Source organism: Orcinus orca, chromosome X (genome assembly GCF_937001465.1).
Source record: "Orcinus orca chromosome X, mOrcOrc1.1, whole genome shotgun sequence".
Taxonomy (NCBI): Eukaryota; Metazoa; Chordata; class Mammalia; order Artiodactyla; family Delphinidae; genus Orcinus; species Orcinus orca.
The window spans coordinates 120,395,678-120,422,498 of NC_064580.1; the positions used below are offsets into that span (position 1 = coordinate 120,395,678).

The 26,821-nt window shown below is 39.1% G+C and overlaps 1 protein-coding gene across 10 annotated transcripts in view; it reads right to left on the bottom strand.

The window, feature by feature from the left end:
* Nucleotides 1-26,821, bottom strand: part of ATP11C (ATPase phospholipid transporting 11C) — a 173,895-nt gene that overhangs the window by 47,712 nt on the left and 99,362 nt on the right. For all 10 annotated transcript variants that reach the window (XR_007474695.1, XM_033403643.2, XM_033403638.2 and 7 more), the window contains 14 exons: nt 23,163-23,291; nt 21,260-21,363; nt 19,063-19,113; nt 18,015-18,079; nt 17,581-17,662; nt 16,507-16,657; nt 15,755-15,952; nt 10,615-10,776; nt 9,783-9,934; nt 8,500-8,571; nt 6,560-6,633; nt 4,542-4,645; nt 3,887-4,068; nt 2,539-2,802 (listed from right to left, as the gene is read on the bottom strand). Coding sequence is in view for 9 of the 10 variants with exons in the window: in XM_033403643.2 (XP_033259534.1) it covers nt 2,539-2,802; nt 3,887-4,068; nt 4,542-4,645; nt 6,560-6,633; nt 8,500-8,571; nt 9,783-9,934; nt 10,615-10,776; nt 15,755-15,952; nt 16,507-16,657; nt 17,581-17,662; nt 18,015-18,079; nt 19,063-19,113; nt 21,260-21,363; nt 23,163-23,291 (1,790 nt within the window). In the remaining variant the exon portion in view is untranslated. The remainder of the gene's footprint in view (nt 1-2,538; nt 2,803-3,886; nt 4,069-4,541; nt 4,646-6,559; nt 6,634-8,499; nt 8,572-9,782; nt 9,935-10,614; nt 10,777-15,754; nt 15,953-16,506; nt 16,658-17,580; nt 17,663-18,014; nt 18,080-19,062; nt 19,114-21,259; nt 21,364-23,162; nt 23,292-26,821) is intronic.

Genomic DNA, 26,821 nt, shown 5'->3' on the forward strand with positions numbered 1-26,821 from the left:
TGGAGCTGCTGTTCTATGGACTATGAATAGTGAGAGCCTAATATGCCTCTTCCTTCCTTCCTTTCATATTCTGCTTCATGATATTATGAGCATGTTTTATTCACTAATTAGAGATATCAATCATGCATTCTCCTTTGCTCCCCTATTCACAGAGCTGACAATGAGCAGAAAACAGTAGCTCAATAATCAATCAAGTAATATTTGGTCTCTAACTAGGCCATATAGAAGAATGGAAAGGATTATTAACTAATCTTTCTTTGGAGAATAGAAAATCTCCTTGGGGTAACAGAAGCACACATGAGAGAATATACCCAACCAAACATGATACTAAATGGTTAATATGTGAAAAGAATGGATACATGTATATGTATAACTGAATCACTTTGTTGTACACCTGAAACTAACACAACATTGTTAATCAACTATACTCCAATATAAAGTAAAAATGTTTTTAAAAAGGTTAATATCCAGTGATTGGGACAATAAATACACACCAGGAAAGAACAATCGTTTCTTTGTGAGGTATGATATCTGAAATGGAACTTAAAAGACAGGACAGAAAGAGGTGAAGAAAAGAGGGAATGTATGTGTGGTGCACTAAGAAAATAAACTGAAAAGGTCACCTGGGGCCTTTGGTACGACCTGATTCTGTGGGTAATAGAGATCCACTAAAGGTTTCTGAGCAGGGCTGTGACATGGGCAGTACTTTATACCTAAGGACCACTCATCTGGCAGAGGGGCTTACGTGCTCTGAGGCACGAGTTACTAGGAATCTGATGGGGAGCGCCAGTGGAGAGAGTGGGGACATGGGTAACGCTTGGTGGCTGATTTCAAGTGGAAGGGACAAAGGAGCAGAAGCTGGCAAAAGGGATCCTGTGTCTGATGCTTGTGTAACTTGGGGAAAGAGTGTACCCAACTCCAGATGAGTCAGGAAGAGGGAATGTTGAGATGGTGAGTTCAGTTTTCTATAAGCCCTGGCTTTTACAAAAGTGCCCAAGGGCTCCCAAATGGTGCTATGGACTGAATTGTGTCCCCCCTGAAGTCCCATGTTGAAGCCCTAACCCTCAATGTGATGATATTTGGAAATGGGGCCTTTGGGAAATAAGTTTAGATGAAGTCATGAGAGTGGGGCCCTTATGATGGGATGATGGGATTAATATCCTTATAAAAAGAGGAAGAGACACCAGAGCTTCCTCTCTCTCTGCCAAGTAAGGACACAGCAAGAGGGCAGCATTCTGCAAGCCAGGAAGGGGGACCTCACCAGAACTCGGCCATGTTGGCACCCTGATCCCATACTTCTGGTCTCCAGAAATGTGAGAAATAAGTTTCTATTGTTTAAGCCACCTGGTCTCTTGTATTTCGTTATGGTAGCCCGAGCAGACTAAGATAAATGCAAGTAAAACACATGTAATCTGGACTGCCTTTATAAGTACCATTTGGTTAAAGGAAGGAAACATTTATCATAGGCAATTAATAAAAACCTGTTTACTCTCACTGATGTCCAAGTAACAGAAGAACAACAGCTGTTTTAAAATTGGCCATAGCCTCATGAATGTGGGCTATTCATTTTTAAAGTCTGTTTAAACACTAGTGATGAGGACACAGATAGAGCATAGTTGTTAAAAGCATGGGCTCTGGAATTGGGTAGACTTGCTCTACACCTTATTAGCTGTGTTATCTCGAATAAATCACTTCATCTCTCTGAGCCTTAGTTTCCCTATTTCTAACAAGAAGAAAATAAGATTGTGTTACTGGGTTGCTGTGAAGATTAAATGAGAATAATTTAAAGTGCTTAATGTTGTTCCTGGAACAAAGAGGGCACTTAAGAAATGTGAAATAATATTATCTACGGGTCTTTGGATTTACTGCAGACACATCCTGTGGCATTCCAGAAGAGGAAACTGATTTGCTTACGGCCAAGGTAAATTCCAGTAATGGGTTTAGACAAAGCTAGGCCTTGGTCAATGTCAAGTATAGGAAAATGTAACTCTGGGTATTGAATTATTGTGGATCAGTGGCTTTCCTTGAGAACCTTAGATTCTACAGGTTCTTCCTAAGCAGCTTGTTGAAAGCAGTCGAGTGGCCATGCTATCAAGTATTTGGTCTCCTTTGGAGCACTGGGGCATGAAAATTCACACAGAAAATGCCTCCAGGACTTCGACCTGCATGGAAACTGTTTTAGAGACTGATTTTATTACATTCAATTTAAGAGACCATGAAAAGGAATATTTTTTCTTAACATGGACCAGGACAGAGTACCAATGATAAGTACCCAGACCCTAAGTATTTAGAAAATGAACCACTTTTCTAAAGCATGAGGAGGGCAGGGTTTTCTTTTAAATGAAAGAAGAGGTGGAAAGTGCCAAATAATCTCAAATGGGCCATTAGCCAAGTCCTCAGGAAAGGTTCTAACTTACAAGGATAAAGCACCTGCAAACAAAGACTGATAAATTACAGAAAACGGAGCCTTCTGCATAAGCAGCTGTGATTTACATCTGTACCAATGTCTAAATATAACGAATTGATGTACTTTCTTACTTTTTAAGGCTTCTAGTACTTTTAGGAAATTCATGCAGCAACTTTTTACGATATTCAATCAACAACTCATGTAATCGATCTTCTTTCCGTTCGCTTTCTTGGATGGTTTTGGTGGTCAGTTCCAAGAGCTCGGTGCTGGTTTGAAAAAGGCGGCAGGCATAGCAGGTAGATTTGGCTGTCTCCATCTTGTCCCCAGTAAGCACCCAGACTTTCAGACCTGCTGCGTGCAGGGCTTCAATGGTCTCAGCGGCTTGATCTTGTAGCCTGGAAACACAAAGGAAACATTGTTATCTTTGAAAATTCCTGACACAGATTCTACAAGAAGGCTTGTTAAAGAGAATGTCCTTATAATTCATAGCAATTCTGGAGTCCTGACATGTTTTAACAGTTGTTTTTCTTACATATCCTCTACCATTTCTGAGCATACTCTTTCTGGCATAGTTTTACTTATTAAAGTACATTTCAAACAATGAGGTTTGGAAAGTTTATGTTTTCTATCTCACTATACAAATACTTAACATGGTTCAAAACAGAAAGGGCCAGACACAGTCTAATGAGATATTGAAGAAAGTTAGCGAATCCCCATCCCTGAGGAGCTGGAAGTTTAGGAAAGCCAACCATTCTGAAGGAGATTTTAAGCATTATTCTGAAAGGCAAGGGTAGAAGAAGAGTGATACTTTGCATTCCTTTTGGTCAGAGAATAACAATGAAATTAGACTAAATGAATTCTATTAGAACTTTAATACCTTCCAATGAATATATGTTTATAACTTCATGTTTGGGTTAAGCCTCACAATTTGCATTCATAGCTTCTAGAAAACTCCTAAAATAGAATCTAAAACTTATTTTTTCAAGCAGATCAATTCTGGAGCCCTATAATCATGTCTGGCAGAGCTCAGCCTGTATGGTTAGGGCAAATTATTTTAAAGTATGCAAAAATATGCTCTAGTCTGTTAAACCAGGTTAGAATGAGCTCTCATGTTGTTTGCTCAACCTTGAATTTCCCTTCTGCTCATCTGTCTTTCAAAATTGTACCCATTCTACCAAGCACCAACTCAAATGGTGTCTCTAGCACAAAGCTTCCTACGCACAGTAAGACTACTTCATAAATACCTGCATAAATGAAGGGTGGCTTAGTAAGTACTCAAAACGCCTTAGAGATGACAGATTCATTCTTCTAAGTCACAAATGTTTAACTTAAAAATTATTCCCACAAACAGTTCAAAATCTGATGTACAGACAAAGCTGAATCATGGATTTCAAAACTTGAGAATGAATTACCAATCTGGACAGATACCACCCTAAATGACTGGTCATTAAAATAACAAGAATATCATTTTCTAGTTACTTGTCTTCCACTGCAGTGGCTCCAATTAAATTCATGTTTGTCTCAATCTCATCAAAAACCTTTTCCATTTTTTCTTCTCTGTCTTGTAAGGCCATTTTTGCCTCTACGAGCTGTCTGTTAATTCTTTCATAATCATCTGGAGCAATTTCTTTGAAGGCTACACAAAGTGTCCGATACCCATCCTAGAAGCAAGGTAGGAGATCTCTAGTTATCCAAATAATGAATAAAAACAAACAAACAAAACACACTCTTTAAATACTCTTGCTTTACCACACAAAAGAGAAATTGTGACTAATTTCCTTTTTAGTTAAAAAAGGGGAAAAAAAAGAAAGAACAGATTGCATTGCGTTAACATTCAATTAGGTTCGGAATAACAAAATAATAGCTCTTGGGGTTAAGAAAAAAAACAAACAAAAAGCAGAACATAAAACAAAGGTTCTTGAAAAGTCTTCAAAGGGTGCAAATTCTGAACAGAAACTTGCTCCAGGATGTTTTATATTAAAATAAGGAAAATAATATTACAAAATCCCCAAATATAAAAATAGGCCATAAAAATAAGCTAAAATTCATTTCAATAGTCCTTTAAATAGCAATCCATAAACGTAGTCATCTCTAGCATTTCTCTATCTACTGGGGGGAGGGGGTGTAGGCTCACCATTGCGTTACGTTCCACATGGACTTTAGTTAACTCAATTTCATGATTTTGCACCCTGGGGAAAACTGCTGAGTCGGCTCCTTTACAAAAGAGAAGTATGTCTCCTAAAATAAAGAATCAGAGTACTTGACTTACTTAGAATTAGGATTTTAATAATACATAACTATTAAGGTGGCCTCTCCCACCCAGCAGCTGTGTATCCTGAGCCTGCCTTGGAATGTTCATCCAAATGGAAGCAGCCATCTTGACCTTCACTCTGTCAGGACAACATTCACCACCTCTTGGGACCAACAGACATAATTAATATCTCAGAGTTTACAACATGCACCTCTGTTAAAAGAAACTTCCTTCAAGTGAATCACAGAAGACGGTGCTTGTGTCAAGGAGCTGCATCTGAATTCTCTTTGAGGATGTTGTCAACCATGGTCTAAAGTTCACATGTGGCATCTACAGATGTCAAGGACCAAACTCAAGCTCAAACACGATAAAATCATTTTGAAAGACTATACACATTAGCTTTTAAAACAGTAGCTTGAAGGTTTTCACCGGAAACTGGAGAATAGCTCTGTAGAATGCTAGTACAAGTACAGCTTTATACCAGTCCATGCACCCAGGAAAGTAGACAGTACCATTAAGAAGGACACTCTGGGGCTTCCCTGGTGGCACAGTGGTTGAGAGTCTGCCTGCCGATGCAGGGGACGCGGGTTCGTGCCCCGGTCCGGGAAGATTCCACATGCCGCGGAGCGGCTGGTCCCGTGAGCCATGGCCGCTGAGCCTGCGCGCCCGGAGCCTGTGCTCCGCAATGGGAGAGGCCACAACAGTGAGAGGCCCGCGTACCGCAAAAAAAAAAAAAAAAAAAGGACACTCTGACCTTATAAGGCAAAGTGCTAAGTTCAAAAAGTTAAAAAAGGGTAACTCTGAGGTCAAGGCCCTTGATAGACCACTTCCTCAGACATCTTACCATCTGCAGTAGAACGTGGACGTGCATGTATACAGGTAAGAACAGCAAGTATTCCAAATGTTAGGTGTTTTTAAAAAAAATTTCTCTCACATAGCCACAATGTGTTTAAAAGTCATAAAACAAATTCCACATTCACATATAATGAAATCAGCATCGTGACTTTGCAGTCACACCACAAAGTATGAATAAGGTAGGATATATTCCCTGAAGGGTCTGTCTAAATCTTCCCCTTCTCATACGAAGACATTTTCAACAGATTTAATACTAAAAAGTAAATTACTAGAAAATAAATCAAGGATATTTTGGAAAACCACCTGGAGACAGACAGACAGACAGACACACACACACACACACACACACACACACACACACACACAGAGGAATATGAGAGCCCACAAACGAAGCAGGAATGGTACCCATGGGTCTTGCTGAATCTGAGCAGAAGGCATCCTAGTCACCATGGCTCCTCCCAAGAACATGGGGGAACCCTGAAATGATGGTACTGTTTCCCCTGCAAAGGGCAAGCTTCTTTACTGTGTTAAACAAACAGCCCAGGGTGCTAGAGTAAAGTCACATGCCCTTTCCCAGCAGTCAGGCCCTTAGTCATCTCTAGCTTACCTGTTTCCAGGAAGTGTAAAGAGTGGGGAATTAGGAAGGTCAGAGAGGGATAACCAGCAACTCTCTACACTCATAGATTCTACAGCTAGTAATCTCAAACCATCCAGTTGTAGTGGGCTGCTGCAGGTAGGCATTGGTGGTGATTCGTTAGTACCCTGAACTGTGAAAAAGTCATCCTTTCAGTTCCTGTCTGGACATCCAAGACTGAGGGGTAGAGTTCACTTTCCAAGAAAATGCATATATTGTCATACCAGGGGTTCTGCCAGTGACAATTTGACAAACTGAACATGTGCTTGTATAAATACATTAAGGCTTATACAAAAGCTCTGCACGACTTTCGGTAATCATACACTACTACATTAAATGCTTTTCTCTCTTGAAGTAGTTGATCAACATACAAATCTACAAATGGAAAAAGTCAAGTTTTAAAAATGCATACCTGATTGAGTTTTCACAACCACACTCATACGACGGCGGACAGAATCGAAGTTTAAAGTGTGAAGAAGTTCATACCTTTAATAGAAAAAAAAAAAGAGAAAAGTGAAATACCTAGACCAAGATAAAACACAACAGAAACATCTTAAGTTAACAGAGCTCTCCTCTTTGGATAAGGGTTGCTAGTTGTGGGCACAACGGGTGCCTTCCATTGTGTCTTTGGAATTTCTCTGTGCTTAGAACATGCTGTCAGAGGATACCAGTGTTGGTTAAGGGTTATCTATATCTTCTCATTATATAACTTAAAATAGTAAGGAGAGACTGACTGCATAGGAATGAGGAACAAAGAGCTGTCCTGCGAAGCTATATCTGGGGAGGGTCTAGAAATAGTCTCACCCTGCCAAGTATTTTAATCATCTACGGAGTGCCTACTATGTGTCAGGCACAGTGATTGACGCTGGAGAAGAGACACACATCTTCCCTTAAGGCGCTTACCAAATGATAAGGGAGACAGAGGGTAATGAGATGACTACCCCCTAGTCTTGCAAATACTGTAACAAAGGAACACACAGGGGAGATGTGGGAGCACAGACAGAAGGCATCTGAAGGAAGGCTTCCTGGAAGAGGTGGTGCCTGAGCTGTGTTTTGCAGGAGTGACACGATGAAGAAAGGATATCATGGCACTCTGAGTACAGAGAAGAGCATGTGCAAAGGCACAGCAACATGAGAGCACGTGGCCCATGAGGGGACTTACAGTAGTTCATTTAAGGCTTGAGATCTAGTTGATAGGGGAGTAGCAAGAGAGGTAGGCAGGGGCTGGGACCTGAGAACATTGTGGGCCATTTCAGAGATTTGGGATTTCATCCTAAGGGCAATAGGAATCCACTGAAGGGTATAAACAGTGGATTGACATGATCAGATTTGTGTGTAAATGGCTAAGCTATTCACCAGATGAAAGGATGAAGAAGAAAGTTTCTAAGACTTATTAGAAAAAAATGTGAGGAAATAATTTCTTGAAAATAAATAACTTGTATACAAGTATTTACTACAAAGCTTCTCTTTGATGGGAGTGAGCGGGTCATTGGTTTTGGGATGTGTATGTATAAGACATCTACTTGTAGCACAGTATCTCATTTGTTGTTGGCCACATGGGGGCATTGTTGTGAACCGGCTAGAATCTGGACTTTGACAATGACCTGGGGCTCCTGGCAGTCAGGCCAAAGAGCCTTCTTCTGGTTCCTCTGGCTCTTGAACACTCCTTCCCAAAGGGGCATATTCCCTAAGCACATCTACACGTGTTACATGTTTCTGAGATGGGTCTCACGAGATGCTAGGGGTCAGACAATTACATTTCAAGTTCATATAAAGAATTCAAATTAATCACAGGGGCTAATTAAAATCCGTTATTAAGCCAAGGTGGTTTTGTTTGTTGGGGTCTCTGTAGTGAAAAAAAAAAAAAAAGAAATGTGGAGCTATGGCTGCATCAGAGTACTTGCCCTGAGGCTCACACCCAAGCATCTAGAACAAGAGAAAGCTTCTGACTCCAAAGCTGCCATGTCTGGCAGGGCTTGCAATCCCAGAATGATTGGTTGGGCTCTGGACAGCAGAAGGTTTCATGCCTGTTCACTGATTTTTCTTGCAGTGTGTGTTGGAGACCTGAAATGGCATCTAAAATTCAGAAAAGTCCAGGCAGACGCTCATTCAGGCTACTGGACCCATATGTGAACAAAATTGGAATCATTTACACCTCAAATGCTAGTTTCTGCCATTCTATGAAAAATGTCTTCTCCTACTCCAACTACATTTACATAAAGCTCTGAACTGGGAGAGCAGAGTCCTACATTTATAGATGTAATCAGTTCCCTCTGCTGCCCTTCCTAAATCCATCTAAGGTGGACTGTGGGGTTAAGAAGTGACAATCATCAAACATACAGCGCTACTTACTCTTCTATTTCTTTTCTTTGGTTCTCTACTCTCATATGACCATTCCGCATTCCTACAAACGTGAACCCATACCTGCGAAACACAATAAAAAAGACCTTTGTGTATCTTTAAAGAATAATTAATTTCCTCTTGCACTGGCATTATTCATACTTGTTTATTGTTTTCTTCTCTTTCATAAGATCTCAATCTATAACTGTACTTCCTTTTACTCACTGAGATGTTAACACAGAGCAAGTCAATGTCCAGTCACAAATTGTAACCAAGAAAGAGGCAATTTGTGATTCCAGTTCTGTAGCTAACACATGGGGTGACTTTAATCCACTTAATTAGCTTGGGCTTCATGGATAAAACAGGACTTTCAGTTACCAAATGATATCAAAATTGCTAGGAGCACTTCAGCAAGAACATGTGTTGTACAAAAAGTAGCCATTATTATAGGATTTCCGAACTATAATATGAATATTTGGACTTCTGGCTGGAATGCATAAATAGTAATGCAAGTTACATCTATGCATTGCTATTTTCTTTTTGGTCTTAACTGGTTAGATTTGGGAATTTTTTTCAAACTTTCAGATAAAGTAGCTTGGCTCCTTATTAAAGAATAAGGATACTTATAAGGTTATTGAAGCAAGTAAGAGAAGGAACAAAATAACTCCTGTCCTCCTGTGATTTCGCTTTCTCAGGAGAAGTACAAGAACTTTAATTGTTTTTACTCTTCAAAAATGTTAATGTATTTTCTACAACTTATTTCTGGTTTTTTTTTGTTTTTTTTTTGTTTTTGCGGTACGCGGACCTCTCACTGTTGTGGCCTCTCCCGCTGTGGAGCACAGGCTCCGGACATGCAGGCTCAGTGGCCATGGCTCACGGGCCCAGCTGCTCCGCGGCACGTGGGATCTTCCCGGACTGGGGCATTAACCCGCGTCCCCTGCATCGGCAGGCGGACTCTCAACCACTGCGCCACCAGGGGAGCCCTATTTCTGGGTTTTAAAACAGCATTACTGAGGTATAACTGATAGAGAACTGCAAATACCTAATGTGTGCAATTTGATGAGTTTGGACACATGAATACATCTGTGATACCATCACCACAATCAAGATAGAGACATATCCCAACATTTCTCAGGTTCTTTGTGTCCCCTTTGCTTTTTTGTTGTTTGTGGTAAGAACATTTAACATATGAGATCTACTCTCTTAACAAATTTTGAAGAAAAATACCATATTGTTAACTATAGGCAGAACTGTACCTCTCGAAATTATTCATCTAGCATAACGTACGTGCTTACCTTTTAGCTCCTTTGACCAAAGCTATTTCATCTGGTGAAGAGGACATATAGGTTAATTCAGCTGATTCTGTAACTCCATCAACAGCATCATTTGTTTTAATTTCTACAGTATGACATAAACACAAGGCACGCAGAAAGAGCTCTTCTCGATTCTATTGAACAATAACAGAAAAATGATTATATTAGTTTCACTGTGAACACTTGGTAACTAGTCAATGAACAGAGAAAAGTTATTAATGTGAGAGAATGTTATAACCTCCAGCAAACTGAGTAGCAAAAATTTATAAATTCATAATACTCAAATGAACTACATATTCTTCTGGTCCCTACCAACATGCCTGGTTCTCAGCTAACACACCCTAGGGGCTATGTTAACTCATTCAGGTTACTGTAGTGCCACCTAATACCAAAGCAGTGACATCTCCATGGCCTAAAAGAGCTCATTCAATTCTAATTCACAATCTGGCAATAGCTCAGGTGCAGGGAGACTCTGGTTCATTTCACGCCTAGACACTGCTGGGACTTGAATGATTTCAATTGACATCATTCTTGGAGCAGCTCATATTTTTAAAGATAAAGCACCAAAAATTATGATCACACAGTCAAGCGAAAGTTTTACCCAAATGCCATTTTTCATAATGCTCTCTTATAAATTCTACTTGTTTACAAATTCCGGAGTTGTCCATAAAACAAGAAAGGTGAAGTTGAAAGAACAAACAGATGGTTATTCAAAAGTCTATGTCACGTGCCCAAATCCTTAATTTCTACTATGCTAACACATGCCTATATAAATTGATTTCTCAAGGTAAAATGGTAACGCAGAAAATGCCACCTTATCTGCTTTGTCAAAATACGGTAAGGGTCCATCAGTTTGAGAGAGTCCATCAGCCTCCTGAGTTACACCTTTATACTTATGCCCATCTATGCAGCATTCAATGAATTCCATGCTATTTTCAGTGAGTGTTCCAGTCTTATCAGTAAATACATAATCCACCTAAAAACAAGAACACAAACATATGCATTCTTTCTTCAATGTGATTAATTTTCTATAAGGCATAACTATAAGGATATTCTCATATCCGTAGAAATCACCTTTTCTAAAAACTTGTCAAATGTCAGGTAATTACAGAAGTAATATTATCAGATGAATGAGAAATGAGGAAGTATTTTTAAAGATACTGAAATAGTATCACATGTCTAAGGTAGACTTACTCAAATGTAGGAGATTAATAGGCAGGAAAAATGTGGTTATTTTATCAAACTAAGACCCCTTCAATTTAACACCGACCTGTTTTGATATAAAGAAGTTAACATAAGAAAAGTCAATTTTCCAAGTGGGAAACAATTTACTGACCATTATTTCTCTCTCTCTCTCTCTCTCTGACACACTGACATACGCGTGCGCGCGTGCACACACACACACACACACACACACAGAGAAAACATACTGAATAGGAACTTAAACTAACTGGGATGTAACAAAACCTTTCTTTGAAAAGTAAAATTTTCTATAAATATACTGGATTGAAGTAAAATGCATTATGGCATAGAATGTATATAAGAGTTACAGAATATAGACAGATGGGGAAATAATGTTACTTAATGAGACACAGTAAGTCAATGATGATTAAAAATATAAATGAAATTTCTTCCACGTACTATGTATATTTTCAGATACTCCTCCAAAAAATTTCCAAATTAAAAGAAGGAGCAGAGTTTATAATGATAGGCTAAAGTATAAGCATACTTTCATAAATAATGGAAAAAATAGGCTATGAAATAAATTTCCCATGTAAAATAAGCCATTTTGAGCATTTTCATTTTATCTCAGTTTTTATCTCTTCTATTTATAACATCTGGCTTTTGGAGACCCACAATTTTATCCTCCTTTTTGGAAATTTATACTTAAATAGTTAAAATTATGGGCTGACAGGAATAAGCATAAGTACAAGATTAAGGTTTTTATTATGTAAGGGAGAAAGAGATGAACTGCAGCAGTAGTTGCTTTCTAATTATTTTTCAAAGCATTTCACGGTAGCAGCACTGGCACAAATATAGCATTCCAGTCTTCTCTTGTTTTTCCTGTTAGCCAGCCAAGTTTGAATTCTCTCTTTAAATTAATCCAAGTGGTATTATTCCTGTATCATTTAGATTTTTCCAGTTAAAATGAAATTCTTTCGGTTTTTTATTCTGATCAAAATTATTAACCTTCATTTCCCCCGGAAGGTTGTCCTGTGTTGTTGTGGCTCCTGCACTTGGATGAGCATTAACCCATTTCGAAATCTTTTATAGATGACAAAGGTAATAGCTTTAAAAAATAAAGTGCAGGGACTCCCTGGTGGCACAGTGGTTGAGAATCCGCCTGCCGACGCAAGGAATACGGGTTCGATCCCTGGTCCGGGAAGATCCCACATGCCGCGGAGCAACTAAGCCCGTGCGTCTCAACCACTGAACCTGCGCACCTAGAGCCTGAGAGCCACAACTATTGAGCCCACGCGCCACAACTACTGAAGCCTGTGCGCCTAGAGCCCGTGCCCCGCCACAAGAGAAGCCACCACAACGAGAAGCCCATGCACCGCAACGAAGAGTAGCCCCTGCTCACCACAACTAGAGAAAGCCTGCGCGCAGCAACGAAGACCCAACGCAGCCAAAAATAAATAAATAAATAAATAAAAGTAAAGTGTATTTAAATAAAGTGTTTGCCTATATATAACATTTTGTGCACTATGGATCTGTGTACAATTAATCTCACAGGTATAGGCCAACCAACTATACCCTGATAGAGTAATTATCAAACTGTAGTCTGCATCACACTCACTAGGAGGGTGCTTGTTAAAACTCAGATCGCTGGGCTTTATCCCCAGAGTTTCTCATTCAGTAGCTCTGGGGTGGGGTTAGATAATGTGCACTTCTAATAAGTTCCCAGGTGATGCTGGTCCTGAGATCATGCTTTGAGAACCACTGATCTAATATATGCCCTATACTCAGAACAAGGGGAGGAGAGGATTGGCTATTATTAAAAAGTATTCTCATATTTAAAGGAGAGTGCGGGCCGACAAGTCAGAGGCTACTGCTTGCCTCTGACTCTCAACAGCCTCTTCCTCTTTAGTGGTAGGTTTGAGCCAGTTGCAGGAAAGGCCCTTCTCTATCAGCAAGCTCAAAGCCATCAATTTATGGATAGAAAGCCTAAAGTGAGACAGCTGTTCAGAATAGAAAGAGCCCTAAAATAAAGGTTGAACACATATGAAATCACCTAGTTTACAGGTCAAAATTGGTCAAAAAATTTCACATTGTTTAACCTAGTGAAGAACTTGGACTGGAGTTGTGGCTCCACCACCTACTAAATTTGTGACCTTGGAAAAATCTCATCTCTCTGTACATTAAATATTAGCCTTAAATAATCAAACCTGCTGCACAAGGCTGTAAAGATTACTAAATAAGTTTGTAAGTGTTATACAGATGTAGATTGTCACTGCTGTTGACTTGACCAAAATCACACAGTACTAGACTCTTTCCATCATTTCACATTCCCTGATTTTTCTGATTATCGTCACATTGCTATAGTTAGGCTACGATATGTGTGTTTCCCCAACTAGATGTTGAACAACTCAAGGGTTTCTCGCTTACTTCATAATAGTAACCCCAGTGCCAAGAACATATCTTAGATAACACAGAAGTTTAATATATAACCACTGGATTGAATTACTGGAATCACAGGATATACTCTGACACACCACTGGGCATAGCTGCGAGACTGGGAGGGGATATGAAGGAGGAGGCTATCCCCACCATTTTTTCAAAGTTGAAACCATTTGGCTGTCTAAAGGACTGATGTCTGATCATAAAAGACCCCATTCTTTTACAATTGAACTGAGCAGTCTACTTCTTTTTGTTTCTCAAGTCAAAGACCGACACTGTCCTAAACATATCTTCCTATTTTTTTTTAATACCAATGTGGGTCACTTTGGAAGAGGTTAAGCAAGTGTTTGCAATGGTATTGATCGAAACTAACTGACACTGCTTTTAAGTAACATAAAAGCCCTACAGATTTTAAATTATGACTCATCAAGGAGGAAACTGGTTACACTTAATTTCGTGTATACTGGTCCATGAAATGCTAAATGTCCTAAGAAACCATTTCAAGACTTCTTTGCATTTTCATTTAGGTAGTTTCTACACATGTAAGCTGATCATGATGGCAAATTGTTTTTGCACTGTACAAACTGAAGTGGTGGTCTGGTTATTACCTTATAAGTGACTAAATGACAGTCACATCCAGAAAAGCAGGTTTTGGCGGGGGAAAGAAGTGGTGGCTGAAATGAAAACTGTAGTTTCTTTTCACTGATTAAACTGACTACATCATTACCCAAAGCTCTACTTTACGTTCTGCAGTGTGAATAAGTCTAGATGATAGGAACAAGACTACGTTCCCATAGGTAAGATGGAATCTGCTGAGGTGGAGATCTGGCCTGGATATCCTGCTTGTCTCTGGTGAGAATTAGGTGCCACATGTGGAATGATGGCTGTTCTATTTGCAGTAGCCTGGGACTAGCCATGTTCACCCTTGGGTAGCTTAATCCATATAGCCAGGCACTGGATTTAGAATAGGCAGATCTAGTCAACTAAATCAGCTGTCAGGGATAAGTTCACCAGAGGTGGCTTATAACTCATTTTTTTTTTCCCATGCAAAAAAGCTGCAGATTGATAACTTTTGTTGGGACTACAGTAGTTCTACTCAGCTTTCCCTGGATGAAAACTTCTGGTTTAAAAAGGCTAAGGTCAGCTGTGGCAGCTGAAGTGACCTACAAAAGAAACTTCTGGGAACAATATCTAAGGGAAAAGCATTCGTTCATTCATTGCTTATTCTATCCTTAGTGACTCAGTATCTCTGTGGAATGCAGATGCCACAGTCTGGGATCCTGTAGTCCTAGAGTCAGGTTTCAACATAATTATATCTGGAGAGTCCTTTCACCCTTGTGACTGTAGTTGTCAAGAGGGTACTCTGGTTTAGTCAAAGGCTGTGTAAAGAACAGAAATACAGAGTGGGGGTGGAGGGGGACTGAATTCAGGAGAGTTTTCAGGCACAGGCGCAAATCGCCACCATTCAAAACGAGTGTGAGGCCCTATTCCAGCCACACAGTTCCATTAACTGAATTTGCATCTCCCAGTCACAGAAATGATATTTCCACAGTCTTGACATTCTAAATATCAAGAGAATTAAATGCAAGCCAAAAAATCCCCTCAGCTTGTGAAGATCATTACGTGACACACAGTAAATTCAGACAAAGGGAAAAACTTTTCTCAATACTGATAAGAAAAGCACCAAAGAAGTCATCACTTGAAGAATTACAGCTAGACTGCACTGCATTTGAAAACAACCTGGGTTAGCAGCGAGGTCAAAGCCTGGACTACCTTGGTATATGAAGCAAAAAGCATTTAGAAGAGTGCACGCCCTCACATTTTCCCTTCATTTAAATTCTTACACTGGAATAAACAACTGCTTTCTAGGTCTATATTCCATCTGATCAGAAATGTACAAAGAAAATGTCCATAGGACAACTCTGGTCAATTTTGTTTATAGAACAAAATGCATTTATAAAATAGCTTTATTTCCACTGTCCCATAGTCTATCCCTAAATGATTACAGATGGTGATGAAGACTACATGTTTCCTGTTCCAAAGCAATAGCCCATAATCTAGCAACACCACCAGGTGAGTTTTAAAGAGAATTTCCATAACGTTCAAATTTAATACATAAATTGGTGTTCTTTCAAAACACTGATTTCAAAATGCCAGCAAAATAATTGACGTTATAGTTATGAAAACATCGCTTGCCTTCGTTACATGCCTGCATAAAGGAATTTTCGTTGAATCACATTTCCAAATGTGAAATGGTCACATACATTGGTAATCCAGACTACAAGAAATAAGTTCACTATGTTAACTTATTTTAAGTAAAAATAAGTTCTAACCTGACCAAGTTCTTCATTAAGGTCTGATGTGTTAACCAGGGCTCCTTCATTGATTTCTTCATCATAAAAGTCCTTATCCCATGAAATGAAGAAGGAGCCCAAGAATTTTTGCATTTCTACTGTGACATACATGGAGACAGGAATGATAAAGTTGAACAGAACCATAAATGACAGGAAGTCGGTAAACATTTTCAAAACCTAAACAAAAGAAATAGTTCATGCTGATTATATGCACAGTTCCATCAAGCAAGTGTAATATAAACTTTCTATCTTTTAATTTCAACGCTGAAAGCACTGCTCTTCCCAACGACACTGTATCATTGGTAAACATTTTCACAGTACATGAAAACAACATTTACAACACACTGAATTTTGTCACTATTCTTCAGCGAATGTACCTTGACTTAACACTTTCCACTTCCTTAAGTTCTCTGCTCCTCCCACCCCTCAATATGAATGTAGGCACCCATTATGTTCCTATCATGATATATCACAAGTTCATAATATATTAACATGTCAGACCTTCTTGCCCAATTGCTTAAAACTCTTAACCAAAGAATTAAAAACAAGGATAGATGCCTAGGGTTAAAACAAAAAGTTCTAACATTTCTTAAACAGTTAATGCTTGGGGCTACCATACAACCAAGAGAAAACCCAAATACCAAAGGTATCATTATCTGAGCAGCATTTCAATAAAGGGTGTCTCTGTTACAATGTGCTAGGGTTAAAATTTTCAGCATAAAACAAATTACCTTCAAAGTCTCCCGCTCTTTCTGGGTCTTTTGGTTATACCAAGGTTCATCGTTATATGGGGTACTTTGCCAAACATACTTTAGAGTAGTGCATACTGCAGCTTTGGTCAGTAAGATAAATAAATACACAATCAGGAAGGCATTAATGGATCTGAAAAATAAGATGTTATGGATTTAAAAACCATTTAATTACTTAAGATATCAACCAGGTATAGACTAAACTGTTCAGTTTTCTAAAGCTTCTCCTGTGTACGATGTGTAACCATAGCACAGACCTGTATGGATGAACCTGTTATCACTGCTAACGCGTTATTCTTGAGTGGGAAAATGGAAAAGCCAGCCCTAGCCCCAACCCAAAGTGCAATGGCTCAACACACCTTTAGTAAGGACCCTATAAAGTGACAGAACGCACACGCGCGCGCACACACACACACACACACACACTACCTACTCCATCCTTATAGAAGGAGTAGATTGTTTCCATTTCCCTGAATCCTAAAGGTTTGGAATAGAGGGTAGAGGAGCAAATGTGAAACCTGCAAGCTTAGTGTGGATTCTTTTAGTCTGAAAGTACAGCTATGGAGAGGGTATCACTGATATACTGGATATCCATGCCAACAGGAGAGTGAGGTCTGTGCCAGTGGCGACTGGCTTGAAGGTGTGTGTCATGTACCACTTCAATATCTGCCAGGAGACTATTATCTGTGTTGTACAACCTCCTTACATATAGCAACAAGAGGACCCCAAACCATTATCCAGCAGCAAAAGAGAATAAATTTCAACTAAACCCTGCCCTTGAATAGCTAAGTGAGCTTAGGTAAATCACTTATCATCTCTACGACTATTTCTCTATCTATAAAGTGGACAGGCTAACAGGAATTACTCTGAGTTGCTCAGAGGATTAAACCAAATCAGACATACAAATCACTGAGCAGTTTCTGGAACACAAAAAGTACTCAAACTGGTAGCACTATTACAAGTTATGTTGTTTTTGCTTATGGTTGTTATTTAGAATTACTGAGAAGTAACAATTTCAGTTCAATAACAACTAAAGAAATTGTGTTATACACTAACTTTTCAACAGCAGAACGTTTCTGAGATTTCCCTTGGTAGTTCAATGCCATTTTGGTTTCCATTCCAGTGTAAACAGCAACTCCTAAGGAATAACAATATGATGAAAATTAGGTTTCCAATGAGATTGCCAACCCAACTCCCCACCCAGTTGGATCTACCAATTCTTTCACTCTATAAAAGTAGGAATTCTAAACTCTCTTCTATTCACCAGTTGATATATCATTTATAGTATAATTTTAATTCTACATAGTTTGTCATAGTTTTCAAGTTAGTTTACCATCTTATAAATTCCCAACACCTAAAAATAGGCTTAGATTAAATGGAATTAAATGCCATGTTCAATTTTTAACCGCACTATTTAGGCACAGGCTTTAAAAGACATATTTTAAAAAAAAAGACATATTTCTAGTAAGTATATCTTAAAAAACGTTCACCATATATCTTCTTGGTATTTTTTAGTGTAGCTCCTTTCAACAAGAGATTTTCAGGTCCCAAAGACCTAAACAAAAAATGAACACAACTTATCCAAACAGCCCAACAAATAGCACCATCAACTTTGGTGACATATTTTGCCCTAACATACATCTGTCTCCAAAAGGTTCAGAATGTATCTGTTTACTTATATCATATGCTTACTAACACAGGACCAGCTGAAAGATATTTCCCTCTGAAGTTACTTGAGGGTACAGCACAGATGGAAGCACACACAGTACAGGAATAGCCAGCAACACACAGAGGTAAAGAGATGCATAGAGATAAAAGGATTATGAGTCACAGACAGCAAGACAAGAACGGGACAGAACAGCAGACATCAAGAAACAGAAAGAAAAGGTGACAGTAAAAGGCTGGGAAAGCAAATGTCAAGGTGGGAAAGACACACTGCCATATTTATAGAGAGTAAACACGCCTTTCGGGGGATCATTGGGCACCCGGTGTTTCTTTAACCTCCTTTTGAGTATTGGCTATAAAGGCCAAGTGGAAAAGTTGAGATAATTAACTGGATGATAGAAGAGGGAAGAAAACACCCCTTGTTCCGTGAATTGTTACATTATAAATGATTAAACCTTTCATTTTACTTAAGTCCAGCTAATTCTCCCAGCATTTTATCTCCTGCCTAAATTACTCTCCCTTAACACACTGTTCTCCAGATATACTTCCAATATTGTCAGGCACTGCACAGCCAAGGACAATAAATACAGTGCTTAGAACATATTTGGGATTATTGGTCAAAGTGTCTGGAGCTCTACAATTTTAGAAACCCTCAGCATCACTTCCAACACCACCCCCCTCCCAGGACACACACACTCTGAGCTGCTACCAATCACAAGGTCAGCTACTTAAGACCCATTAGTGGCTAGTTACTCCAGGGTTATTCACCTTTACATCCCTTTCTATAGAGGAAAGTATTCAACTATTTTAATGGGCTTAAAAGAGAAACATTGCTCCCCCCAAAAGGACAGATTAAAGGAATTATAAACTAACCTGGCAACAGCTTCAAGACTATTACTATAGATACTGATTCGGCCAACAAACCTGCAAAAAGAACATAAAAGCACACGTGTTTCTATATCTAGATAAAATCTATTTGCCCCAAATATGGGAATGAATCAAAATACAAAAAATGCAAGTAGAGATAAGACAATGAACTACGAACGCCTATTGTCTTTCTTTTTAAAAAAAGTTAAGTTGAACCAATATGGTATGTAACATTTTCAACTAATTTTAAAAATATTATGGATTATAAGAATGTAAACAAAGATTCTAAATTGATTTTCAAGATCTACTTGGCACCGTGCATGCACACATTACCCCTCTCATCTATACTCCACATAAATAATTGGTTTCTATTTCACATTCATGTGAAGAAAGGTTTCTGGTGCTAAAGCAACTTTTAAAACCATTAGTTCAGTAGTTCTTTCACTTGAGCATGCATCAGAATTACTGGTGGGCTTCTTAAACCACAGATTTCTGGGCCCCATCCCCAAGCTTATGGTTCAGGTAAGAATGTGAATCTGTATTTCCAACAAGTTCCCAGGCGACGGTGATGCTGCTGGCCTGGGATCACCGTTTGAGAACCACCCGCATTAGGGAACACTTGATTACCATCTTGGAAATTTCCAAACTGTCTTGCAGCTGATCTGAATACTGAGCTTGATCTGACCAAGTGATCAGATATATGGCTATGCATATGGTAATCTACATTTCTGAAAAATAGGGTAAAAAGCTCTAAATCCTCCTTAACAAGAATGTTATGAGTATTTTATAACTTACATTAGAATTTTTTCAGAAAAATTGATTATTACTAAACACACAAAATATGGAGGTCTGCTCATTCATTCATCATGTATTAATTGCACCATTACTATGCTTGCTAATAAGCAAGAAAAATGTGTTCCTTGCCCTAAAACAGACAATCAGGCAATTACAATGTAAGTGATGACCGCTAGGGTGGTGGAAGTACAAGGTATTCTGAAGTCACATACCAAGGGTACTCAATCTAGTCTAGAGAAATTAGGAATAACCTTCCCTCACTAAAAATCTCCTTCATATTTAAGGTAACTGAAATTTAGGAGTTACCCTATGAATATGCAAGGATGTATATTACTGTCTAACTCAGGCAAAATCAGTCACTCCCTTTTCTGTGATTCTATGGGCCTTTTACTCACCTTCATTATCTCACTGTACTGTAAGCCTAGCTTTACTGTTTCATCCCCTTTGCAAACTGTGAGTTCCCTAAAGGCAGGGAACAGCTATTTTGCTTTGTGATTCTAAGTTCCTACTATCAAGGTAGATACAGAAGAAGAAGGGAAAAAGGAAAGAAGGAATGATGGGAAGGAGGGAGGGTATTATTCATGTAGTAGGATGAATACTTTGTTTTTCCACTACTGGGCACTGTTGTAAGCCACATCCCGCCATTTGGTCCCCTATTATGACCAACAGCATTCATTAACCAGATGGCTGGCATGAGTGATGGATGCCATCTGTAAAGGTGGAATAGAATATAATTAATTGGCCCACTTGGGGATAAAACATATTATTCTATCCTCATTAACACCATGCTCTAATCAACCAAAGTAACCAGTCTTAAAAATCAAATGCCAAATTTTTGGACAACCCACAATGACTGTGAATGAGTAAATCGACTCCAGAAAGCCTAACTATAGCAAAATAGAGGAAATCACACCATTTCACTGCTCCCTCAACTTAACTGTTCACTTTGGACAAGAAACAGCCTATATACAATACTCAGTTCATCATGATCCTCATAAAAAAGGGCGAACTGCCTACTAATTGCATGGCTCCATATCTCCTTCTCTCTTTAATGTTGGATGACACATAAAGTGGTTTATTTTTGTTTTAATTAACTCTGGCTAATGCATGAGTTTGATAGATCAGCCTTACGGGATTACATAATCTTAAAATGTGATGGACGGCCATGTCTACAAATAACAATAATAAAAGAAAAACCACAAGTAAGATGCCTGGGCCCACAATGATTTATCTTAGGCTGGTAGTGAACAAGGCTGATTTGATTCATTTGCCTGCCAGAAGGAAGGAACAGCTCATAAAAACACAAATGCAAGGAGGCTGGTAAATGGTGGGTGTTTCTTTGCAATACCGGCGGCAAAGAGAAGCAAAGCCATCAGACAGCAGTAAAATGAAACCAGGTAATTCTTACTTGTAGAGGTCAGGTTGAGGCTGTTCACATTCAATTGCTGCTCTGAGGGTATCAATGGATTCGGCTGTACACAGTTCAATGGTGTCACGTACCGCATAATGTGTCTAGATGTAAGCAGAAGAAAAAGCAAAAACAGCCCCCCCCCAAAAAGTGTAATCGTATACCCACTTGATTTCATGAACACTGTATGTATGTTTTTAGTAAGAGGCTTTGGCAGAATGATACAAATATTGATGCACATTTCCAACTAAATAAACTTGATGGTATTATTCTTAAAATATATTACAAATAATTAGAACGATAACTCTGCTACAAGGGGATTTCAAAGATAATGAGAAAACTAAAAACTTTTCTTGATACTGACAGCAGAGAGAATTCCATTTGCAGCATGCATATAATTAACTGAAAACCCCATGAAAAATTTAATGCATTTTTTTCTCCTATTTATAGAACTGAGACCTATTATTTTGCTCACCATAGTGTATGGTGATGTTAACATACACATAAGAATTGAACATAACCCTTTTGGTCATAAGAATGCTAACATTTTTGCTAACAGAAAGAAAAAATTCATCAGTAGTTTCCATTATACAAGCAGCAAAATTAATGATCTTGAAAATGCTTTGAGTGGCTACAATTTACGTAAGGAGCAGGGAGATGATGTGTCTTGCCTTAGTCAGACAGTTAGAATATTCTACTAATGTATATTATGTACTTACTTGATTGACCCAGAACTCAAGGCAGGCTCCAATGAACCCATTTATAAATCATCAAAGAAGGGCTGACGCAGATTCAAAGACTGCACCACTTATGCTGAGGGAAAGCTGTTGCGCACAGTCTTCGGAGAATATTATGGATCTGCCTCAGCTACATTTGAAACTATCTCCTGACTTGGAAAACCTATGTACTTTTAGCTGATTTATCAGATCAACTTAATTGGAAAATGAAACCACTTGAAAGTTTTCTGCCTCTAAACAACTTTTTCCCTATTAGGAAATCTTTAGGTAGATTTCTCGATTTTTATCTTGACATTCCCTCAAATACAACTTTGTTCTTCAGTAGTTTAAATGGGACTAGTTCATCACCATGCCCCTGAAGAAAAAAATTAGTTATCTAACAGGCATTTAAGTTCCTTTCTCACATACTGAGTCCTGGTCCTCAACTCCAGATGGAATAAACAAGCAGAGGAAAGCCCCCAAGGATACAACACAGAGGTGAGCACATTAGTATTCTTCCTTAAAGGCAGCATATAGAGGATACATGTTCACGCTCTGTGGAGCTCTGGATGATAGCCAAGAACTGACAGTGCCGGAAAGTACCAAGGACATAACTTATCCCCCAGTTTGAACAAATTTACTCTAACACATTTATAATTCTTCCTAGTTGAAATAAAGCAAATATTTGTCAAACTACACCCTAAGGTATTTTTAAAAAGTAATCAAACCATTCCAGGTTAGATTTTCTATATGCCAGGAATAAACATTTTTTTCAAGAAGATAGTCATCACTTTAAAAATAAAAACAGATCAAACTGTAAGGTTAGAGTACCTTAGGGTGAAGTTATTTTCATAGTTATATAGTTTCAGCCTAAGACTACTTTCATTTTTAAAAGCCTAAATAAAATATTGAATGGGTTAGTGTCAATATGAAATGCAAACAGTGCTATCAAAAATGTGGTGGCTTTTATTTGGGGTGTGGATTTCCTCACCCAACACCACCCTTTCCCCCAAAGTTGAGTATTTGCTTAGAAGTTCAAAGACAGTTATATAAAAGCTGTCTTCAAATACAACACTTACACAAACAGGAAAAAAATAAGATAAAAGATTAGGGGGCAGTGGGATGGAGTATTGTATGATTAACTATCCTGAGCTCAAAATGTTTAGGCAAGGTTTAATCTCCATTACCTTGCAATTGGATTCCCCATCAAGACTTGCAGTAGTAACATAACAGGTTCCATCAATTGTGCAGGATGATAGAAGAATAAGATCACAGGGAAAGGTTTCATCTGCCTGTACTTCTACTACATCACCGACCTAGCATAGAGAGCAAAATAAATATAAATATTCTTAATTCCAAACAAAGCATTCATTATACCTCAAACTAAAGTCAAAACAGTAGCAAAAGACCTCTCCTCCTCTAGGGCTTAGACTGTCTCAGCATCCTATACCATGTGAAAGGTCATGAAAGAATATCACTCAACATTCAGAATCCTCTTTAAGGTTACAATGACTTAGGATGCTTTTAGATTACCTTAGTATTGAACTTTAATCTCTAACAAATGATTTCAGCATCCAGGGACCCTTTTGCTCTCTGTTGTTTCTGGCATTGGTGTTTGATAAGAGAATGGCCATTATCATTTCATGAATGAATCAAGAAAATCTACACATCTTAACTTGAGCACTTCATGAGCACTGGTCAGCCACATTCCCACTCTGCATCATAGATAAATATTTCAAAATGCTTTGCCTTCCAAGTGATAACAGCTATTATTTTGGGGTCATAGTTCTCTCTTCAGTGCTCAGAAAATCTCGCTTAGAGAGGTGTTTATGTTACCCATAACATTTGAAAATACTTTTTTCAAATAGGTCATTTTCCAACAATTCATCTGCTATGAGCAAGTACCCAAAGCTCAAGTAGAGGAAAAACATGAGAGAAGAAACCACGAACCATTTCTAGCGCATAACTTAATAATGTAGGAAATAAATCATGATGATTAAAACACAGATCTTCACTACTTGACTTTATGTCCCAGCTCTGCCACTTAACTATATGACCTTAGGTTAAGTGTCTTTGATGATTGCAACTACCTCATAGGATTGGCTGGAGTATGAAATGAGGATACGGGTAAAGTGTTTCGTAAAGTGCCTGGCATATATTCACCCTCTGGTAGTTGCTAATTATAATTATTACTAATACCCTACAACTGCTTTACTTCCAACTTATGAATAGTCATCAAATTTTTTTAGAAGGATGTAAGAAATTATCCAGCCCAGTGCATTCCAACATTTTCCATGTCGTGGCACACACAGAAAACGACAAGTAACCCTTTTGTACAGCACTTCCAGATAAAGGGAGGAGGCTGCTGGTGACAGAAGACAACCCACTTTAGGAGAGAGTCAGTCACAATATCTGGCTCACCAACTCTGGCACACTGGTTGTGAAATGCTGAACTAACAAATGACACACCTGCCTTCCAATTGCTACACACAATCTGGCAGATGAAGATGAGGATTTCAAGGTCTATTCAGGAACAATTTTATTTTCTTTGCCAATCTTAATCAGTAGCCAAGAGCAACAGTATCAATAATGGAACTAATTTGTAAATAATATTTTATTTTCTTGGATCTTTCCTTCCTCACATACACAAACACTTCTGTTGCTTACACAAAGCCACAATCTATGCTTAAATACACAGAAGAAAAATAACAAACAAAATCCTAAAGCATCTTAGAAGAACGGAACATGATTCTCAGGCACTGATAAATAAAAACCACAAACAGAATTTCTTCTACAACATTGACAATGATTCGCTCAGATATGAAAAGATCCCTGCACCTGGAGTGCAAGTTAAGGCTGGTAAGATGGACAGGGGCCAGATCACAAAAGTCCTGACAGGTCAGGGTCAGGGGTTTAGGCCTCACCCTGAAGGCAAGGGGAGACTGGGAAAGGACTTTTAAAGAAAGGGAACAACATGGTCCAGTTAGACAATCAACTCTAGAGTTGTTTCCACTTAGCATGTACAAAGCCACAAGAGAACATCACTATCCCTTGTCATAAATATTAGGAAAAGCCAGATAATCAACAGAATCATATTTTTTTGGAGTTCATCAGAGAGCTGAGGTTGCAGGGCAACCAAATGAACTGAATTTCAAGGGTGAAAAGTCCCTCTGAGGAGAGAGAGGAGAAATAAACTGTTTCACAATTGACGAAGCACAGGAGGAAGAGACGACTGCCATAAAAGTGCCTAGGAAGAAAATAACTAGATTTTTAACCAACTGTAAAAGGCTTGGTAGGGGCCAACGTGACAGTTTCAAACCTCTGCAAGCCTGAGAGAAAAGAGGAGACCATAAGCACATATCAGTTCTCTACAGGCATCCACTGAGTGCTCATGAGATAGCATGAGGACAGGAGGCCTAAAAGAGCCTTCCTCACTGGTACAGGCATACAGGTTGTGAATGACTGCTGTGGAGGAACAGACATAAAATATGCTACAACTGTGGACCCTTCTCTCATATGAGGTAAAAGCCATCTGTGCCTAAGAGAAAGGCAAGAAATCCTCCCGGGCACAGTCTCAATTCAGGGTAACGTAACTACTGCTAGTGGGGAGATAGAAGCAAAGCCATCTGCTGCTGGGGATGGGACAGGAAACCCCCTCATATTGAGGACCTAGCACTGATAAAAAGGAGAGTACTGAGAAAGTTCCACCCTGAGGCAAAGGTGCCTAAAACCTGCCTAATACTGAGATGGAGTAGGAGAACCAAGAAACCAGTCTGTTCCCACCAGGAACCCCAAGAAAGAGCAATCTACCACTGGGGGAGAAGAAAGGGCGTAGAGAGAGGCATTCACTGTGTCTCAGGAATGTAGGACCTGCTGAAAGCAGAGAATGGAACAGGGACACTGAGAAAAACCCTGTGGCAGCCCAGCATTGCAGGCATTTAAAGTCCAGTGGTGTACTGAAAGCATCAACAGCTACAGCAAAATCCAAAGCCAGCCAGCTCCTTACCAGACTGACTCAACCCCCAACACTGATGGGCTGGCTGACAGAATAGGTGTGCCCACTACAGGCCACAAATACAGGTTACCTGCCTCGGTCTCCAGCATTCTTTTACATGCACTGCCCAAAATTCAATTAAAAAAAAATGAGATGCACAAAACCAAGACAAAAATGACCTATCATCAAAAGATAAAGGTGTCAATAGGACCAGCCTCAGAAATACTCAGATTTTGGGGCTTCCCTGGTGGCGCAGTGGTTAAGAATCTGCCTGCCAATGCAGGGGACACGGGTTCGAGTCCTGGTCCGAGAAGATCCCACATGCTGCAGAGCAACTATGCCCGTGTGCCACAACTACTGAGCCTGCACTCTAGAGCCCATGAGCCACAACTATTGAGCCCACATGCCACAACTACTGAAGCCCACATGCCTAGAGCCCGTGCTCCCCAACAAGAGAAGCCACCACAATGAGAAGCCCGCGCACCGCAACAAATAGTAGACCCCGCTCGCCGCAACTAGAGAAAGCCTGCGTGCAGCAACAAAGACCCAATGCAGCCAAAAATCAATAACTAAAATAAATTTTTAAAAAAAGAAATATTCAGATTTTGGAATTATGAAACAGGGATAGAAAAACAGCTATGATTAAGACATTAAACTATTTACTGGAAAAGGTAGACAACATACACGTGCAGATGAGGAATTTGGGCATAAATATGGAAACTCCCAAAAAAAGGCAATTGGAAAAGTTAGAAATGAAAAGCATGTTATCAGAGGTAAGGATTTCCTTCAATGGGCTTATAAGCATACTGGATACAAAGGAAATAATCAGTAAACCTGAAGAAACTCTTCCAA